This window comes from Mesoplodon densirostris, chromosome 7 (assembly GCF_025265405.1).
Source record: "Mesoplodon densirostris isolate mMesDen1 chromosome 7, mMesDen1 primary haplotype, whole genome shotgun sequence".
Lineage (NCBI taxonomy): Eukaryota > Metazoa > Chordata > Mammalia > Artiodactyla > Ziphiidae > Mesoplodon > Mesoplodon densirostris.
In genome coordinates this window covers 87172919-87179134 of record NC_082667.1, presented here as the reverse complement: position 1 = coordinate 87179134, position 6216 = coordinate 87172919, and the positions used below count along the sequence as shown (strand labels likewise).

At 59.2% G+C, this 6216-nt stretch overlaps 1 protein-coding gene across 1 annotated transcript; it reads left to right on the top strand.

Moving 5' to 3' along the window:
- Positions 1 to 651: 651 nt before the first annotated feature.
- LOC132494215 (NUT family member 2G-like) lies at positions 652 to 6209 on the top strand. Its single transcript, XM_060105226.1, has 8 exons — positions 652 to 1337; positions 2297 to 2425; positions 3466 to 3638; positions 4086 to 4381; positions 4782 to 4898; positions 5418 to 5564; positions 5721 to 5876; positions 5976 to 6209. Exons 1-8 carry the CDS (start codon positions 652 to 654, stop codon positions 6207 to 6209), a joined length of 1938 nt encoding a protein of 645 aa, XP_059961209.1.
- The last annotated feature ends 7 nt before the right edge of the window (positions 6210 to 6216 follow it).

Below are 6216 nucleotides of genomic sequence, written 5' to 3'. Positions count from 1 at the left end.
TATCTGCTGTGGGTTGTTCGGAGATGCAGGTGCTTTCTGGGCCAGTGTCATGGGTTTGTATCAGGATTCCATTAGAGGTATTTTCCAGCATTTTGTTTTGTTTTGTGAGGCTAGGAAAGAAAGAGGGGATTTATACTGAGCATCAGGAAAAGGAGGACTGAGGAGGAGGTGGGGCCCTAATATTTTACACAGTGCCTGTCCACAAAGGGCCTTTGGGGGCCTAGAACTTACCTTGCAGAAGGCCCTTACCTGCTAGTACGCCGGCTGAGGGGCATTTCTCACAGAGCAGATGTCCACACAGCTCCAGGTCTTGGGAGACAGCCTGTGAGGCTTAGGTGCCAGGGTGTGCCTTAGGGAGGCTCTCCAAGTGAGTGCTTGTTGAGGCAATTTCTTCTCGGCAGGCAGGGGTCAGGGAGCTTGGTGGATGGGCGTGGGGTCACCAGTGGAATAATTCTCAACTGGAGGTCAGGGCATGAAAATCACTTGAAGACATTTGCACGCTGCAGTTTCCCTTGTCCAAGAGTCTCTCATCTGTGGAGATTTACACTCTGATGCCGCAGAAAGCCTCAGTCCCACTTGCCCATTCTCCTCCTGCATTCACTCCTTTCCTTTGCCTCAACAGCATCTGCAGTGCTGGGAACGGATGTCCCCATGAACCCCGGTGCCTCCTTGTCTACTTTCATGGCAGCGTCCTTTCCTCCACCCATTCCTGGCGCCCAGCACTGGCCCCCCTGGGAGCAGCACCTGCCACCTCTCATCGCCCCCGCATTCCCTCCCGGCAGCGGCCTGCTGCTGCCGGCGTTCCCCAGGATGCCTTTGGTGGCTACTGGTGGCCGTGGCCCCTGTGCCCCCGGGGCTTGCAACTTCACTGTCCGAGTCAGGTCACAAGGGAGGCCAGGGCAGGCCCCCCAGACTCCGACCTTTATCGTTCCTCAGGGCCCCCTCAACTGGAGCGCTCCAGGGGCCCTCAGCGGGAGTGCTGCATGTCCTGCACCCATATTCTTAGCCACCCCTGCGATGGAGACCATTGTGACTGCTCCAGCTGTTGGGGTTACTCAGGCTGGCGAGGGAGGCTGGACCCCAGGCTTTCCTCCTCAAGCTCCACCACCAGCTGCCCAGATGGCCCCTAACATTCGCCTGGTGAACTCTGGGCCATGGCCACACGGCACTTCCAGGGAGGGCAGCCTGGACACCAAGCAGCCCTACGCCTCGCAGGAGGACTGCTCTGACCACCAGAGCGTGGGCAGTCACTTCCGACGGTGGCAGCGCCTCAAGCCACTGGCCCGGAGACACCTTCCCCAGAGTCCTGATGCGGAAGCTCTTTCCTGCTTTCTCATGTGAGTGAACGCTCAGGGGGTCATGAGCTAATCGGAGCTCTTAGATAAAGAGGAACTGGGGATGGACTCGCAGGTTAGGTTTCTAGGGATACTGGAAGCAAGGTGTGAGGGCGATGTCCACGCCACGAGAAGGCACACTGTCCGTCATACGGGCGAGCCTGCCAGTCCATGACATCATGACTGAAATGTGCCTTATCTCAACGGACCCCACCCCCCTGTGAGTCTAGCCAGCTTGCTCTTCCATGATTCTCCTGGTAAGATGGCCTGAAGACTTGCAGTCAGAGAGGGTCGTGGTGTAAGTTGAGGAGCCAAGGAGTGGATGCCACACTCTCCTGTGCTGACGTCTCCTTTCATACAGCACTTGAGTGTACGTGGCCGGGGGAGGTCACTTCGGAGAAGGGGGAGGAGCGCGGGGCCCAGGAGAGCGCTTCATGCACGCCTCGACTTTGTTGATGTGGAGAATTCCACTAGGAACAGGGTGATGGGAGAGCTCTCCTAAGGGCATGGGCTCTCTCCCACTAGAGTTGTGAGCCTGGCAGGCATTTCCATCCTAAACCTCCGGTCCCTCGTAAAAAGGGGACAATCACACTTCATTCAGAGGACCGTGCAGAGGACTCCTTGGGCTAATCTATGAAGTGTCAGCAGATTGCCTGGCACATTCCACACCTCATTGATGATGGTGATTTTTATTATGAAAAGGCAGCCTTGAAGAGGAAAAGGGCTCCCCAAGGCACAGTGTCCCAGCTCTAGCCTGGGAGTGGATGGTCATCCTCCAGGGAGTGTGAGGTGGTGACAGCCGTAGCCGGGAAGGCTTGTCTCTGCCACGTCCCAGACACCTGCCTCTCACCCTCCTGTTGCTCAGTCATGCTGTATTGAGTGATGTGTGGTCCACATTGGTGGGTGGGGTCAGGCAGGTGGGGGCTGGGCTGGGCACAGAGACTGACCCCGAGTGCTTACAGCCCAGCGCTTCGATCCCTGGCCCGCCTGAAGCCCACCATGACACTGGAGGAGGGACTGTGCAGGGCCGTGCAGGAATGGCAGCACATTAGCAACTCTGACCGGATGATCTACTACGAGATGGCGCAAAAGTGAGTCAGCGTCCTGGGCCCAGGGGCTGCGTGGAGGGTGAGGCGAGTGGGTGAGGGCAGGGTCTGGCCGTGGGGGTGCTCATCAGACAGGACAAAGGAGAAGGGCTGTCGCTCGGAACAGGGGGCCCGCAGCCCAGAGGCCCTACAGTCCTCCAGAAACCCCTCCCTCACCTTGAGAGTTTGGGTCTTCTGTCCTTCCTCCACTACGAGCTCTGCCCTCCCCTGAGTTTGACCTACCCTTGCCCTCACATGAAGGTCTCAGGACGGGGCAGGGTGAAGCTGTGAGTCCAGTAGGGGTCCAACTCCGGCCATATGGGCTGGGCCGGGGAAAGAGCTCCACCCGCCAGCCTGCTGCTTCCTTAGTGGTGGCTGGCTGGCGGCCACTGACATAGATTTGGGACCCCCTCTCCTCACGAAAAGTGGCCTGAGTGGGTACCCTGGCATCCCTCAAGAGGCTGGGGAAGCCAGCTGTCATCAGCCCAAGGGTCTCTGGCCCTTCCAGTGTTTGCTCCACGGTAATCCCCTTGGTTTAAGAAACAAAACCAAACAAACAAGCACCTCTCAGAGGAAAGGAAGGCCTGTCCTCTAAGCTCAGCATCCACATCGTCCAGCCTCTCCTGAGCCCTGTCTCCAGGTCTACGTTCCAGAACTCTCAGTCCCAACCCAGGGTCCTGGATTTGGGCAACGACCCCTGTGGGGAACACATGCCTCTTCCAGCCTCTGGCTGTCAGCCCTTCATGTGGCTCTGGATGGGGGGCATGAGGAGGGTGCCCCCTGGGTCAGCCACATGTCCCGTTGACCTGGTTCAGTGCAGCGACCTGGCTCTATGCTGTTGACTGCTCTCCAGTGCTGGTGAGGCAGGAAGGGTCCCAGATCTTGTATCAGTTCCAGGAGCAGCTCTCTGCTGTGGACAGCACCTCACAGGGCCTTGACAGCCCCAAGGCACATCCTCTCCCAATCCCTCATTCTTGGCTGCCTTTGTTGGGCTCCAGAACCCAGGCCATTTTCTCAGGCTGGCCTGTGCCTCCGTCACCCCCCAGGTTCACGGAATTTGAGGCCGAGGAGGAGATGCAGGTTCAGCAGTTGCAGTGGATGCAGTGCGCGCAGGGCCTGCCTCCTCCAGCCCCACCGAAGCTGGATCCTCGGGGGCCCCCAGCCCCGAAAGTGGGCCTTCAGCCAGCCACCCAGGTTCCCACTGGAGTTGAACGCACAGGTAACAGGGGCCCAGGGTTGGCCACTGTTCCCATGTGGATCATCTTCCTTCAAGACAGGGGCATTGGTCTTTCAAGCAAAACAGCCACCGAGGCGGGGGGTGGGGGGTGGGGTCTCAGATGCCCTTTGTCACTACGGGGTATTGACTTGGTCAATTTTGTAACTTCTCTCACGCCTCCCTGTCAAAGGACTGCACACAAAGTCTGCCTGAGAAGTGGGCTTGATGGGGACACCCCTGGAAAATTGGAGGTTCCCCACTTCCTTACATGTGACTCTCTTAGATGCCCCCTTACCTCCCCCCTCCAACTGTGCATGAAGCTTCAGGTGGTCCTGACCCCCCCAACCACATCAATGTCCCCCAACAATGCCCTCACCAGCGTGCGCTCGGTGGTCAGGAGGTGGACCGGGAGCCCCTCACCTTCCTCCCCTTCCTCCTGCTCTGCCTCAGCCTGTGCTCCCAGGATGTCCAGCCCCAGGGCCCAGCCCTCCCGCCCGAAGCCACACAGGTCCCAGCGACCCCCGGAGCCCAAGGCACCCGAGGAGATTCCACCTGAGGCTGTGAGGGAGTATGTGGACATCATGGAGGCGCTGGTGGGGCCCGTCCACTCAGCCACAGGCGACTCAGATGCAGAATGGGGAGAGGACGGAAATGAGCTGCAGCGGGAAGAGGACGGCACCTACTCGGACCCGGATCTCTTAAGCTACACTGACCAGCTGTGTTCCCAGGAGGACTTTGTCACCAAAGTAGGCTAGGCCTGGAGACTGGGGTCTGCAAGATGCCAGGGCATGGAACTCTCAGCACCCAAGATCTGGGTTCTGCTCAGGCCGTTGGGACTTAAGCTCAGCTCCTTGTTCCTGAGCCTGGTGTTAGGGGAGGTTTACGCAGATGTTTGTGTGTATATGTTTGTGTCTATCTGTGTGTATGCCTTTGTGTCTGTGTTTGTGCTTCTGTATATGTGCTCTTTTGTGTGTGACTGTGTATGTGCATGTTTGCGTGTGTGTGTGTGTGTGTGCGCGCGCTGACCATCCCCGCCTTGTGGAGGAGAGTGGGGTGGGTCTCTGCTTTTCACTTTCCCTCCTGGCCTTCTTGTCTCACAGGCCAATCCTGGCCAAGGATGCTCACAGCCTCTTCTTTCTGTTCTAGGTGGAGGCAGTCATTCACCCTGGATTCCTGGCAGATTTGCTTTCCCCAGACCCACAGCTGGATCTCTTGGCCCTAGAGAAGGAGCTGGAGCAGGAGGAAGGGCTCACCCCCGAAGAAGTGAGTCAGGGGAGGGAGAGGGACACTCAGGGAGCCAGGGGACCCCACGGGAGGGGGACCCCAGGTGATCCAGGGGACAGGGGAACCCAGATGACCCAGGGGAGCCAGAGGAGAGAGGGATCCCCGGTAGAACAGGGGACACAAGGGACACCCAGGAAGACCAGGGCACGGAGGGACCCCAGTGAACAGGGGAGAGGTAGGGCCCCAGAACAGGAGGGCCACACAGCGCTGTCCATCCCTCCCCTGCCTGGGACGCCTGGCATGGGGAAGGGCCCGTTCTGGGGTGGGTGCAGTGCAGGGTGAAAGGAAGGAGAGGATGGGGAGCCGGGAGGGGAGGGAAGGTCACAAAGCTGGGAATCAGTTGCAGGAGGATGGCAGGACTGCCACAGTGTCTGTATTTGGATTTGAGTCCTGGGGTCGCCCGTCCCCTCCTCCCCCCCAGGGCCATTGTCCCACTGCCCAGTGCTCCTCTCTCACACGTGTGTGTGGAGGCGTCACTGTCCTCCTCCCTCCTACCAGCTGGTGCAGAAACGACTCCTGGCCTTGAAAGAGGACGACGGTGTGCGGGCAGCCCCGAGTCACAGTGCACCCGGAATGGCCTCAAGTCCTTCTGAGTCCAACACCGGCCAAGGTGCCCAGAGGCACGACCAAGACCCCCATCTAGGGGTCAGTGATGAAGCCTGCCCACCAGAGATTGATTCTGAGGCTCTTCGTAGGCTCATCCAAACAGACACTGCCCTGTGCAGGCCCAAAGTCTTTGTTCCCTCTGGAGGACGTCAGGAGTTCTCTATATTCCGGCCTGTACGGCTCTCCCCTCCCCAGGGTCAAAGGCGCACTGGCCCTCTACTGAGATCCAGGGATGCGTCTGTTCTCAGAAAGGCCTCTCCTCTTCGGGAGGCCCGAGTGCCCAGGGACGGGTCCAGTGAGAACGAGGAGGTGCTCCAAAGCGTCTTCATCATAGACTCTCAGCATATACTGGTGCCTTTCGGGATGTCCCTCAGTCCTGCGCATGTCTCAGCCCTGGCTTCCTCTGGAGGTTGGGGAGCCCAGAGTGCTCCCCAGTCCCCCTCCTCTCAGAGAAGAGGCCTCAGCCCAGCTCCACCAGCTGCTCCCAAGTCGAGGAAGCGGGCTCTGTGTGGACGCCCAGCCGCTGCTGAGAAGCTGCCCATCCCCGGAGCTGGCCTCGGCGTCTCTGGGAGGCCAGCCTTGGCTCTGGGGCTGGCTCGCCCCTCACAGCTGAGAAAGAGAAAGCGTGACCCGTTTGACACAAAGAAGCGTGGGAAGAGGAGGAAGAAGCACTGCAGCCAGTAGGGAACAG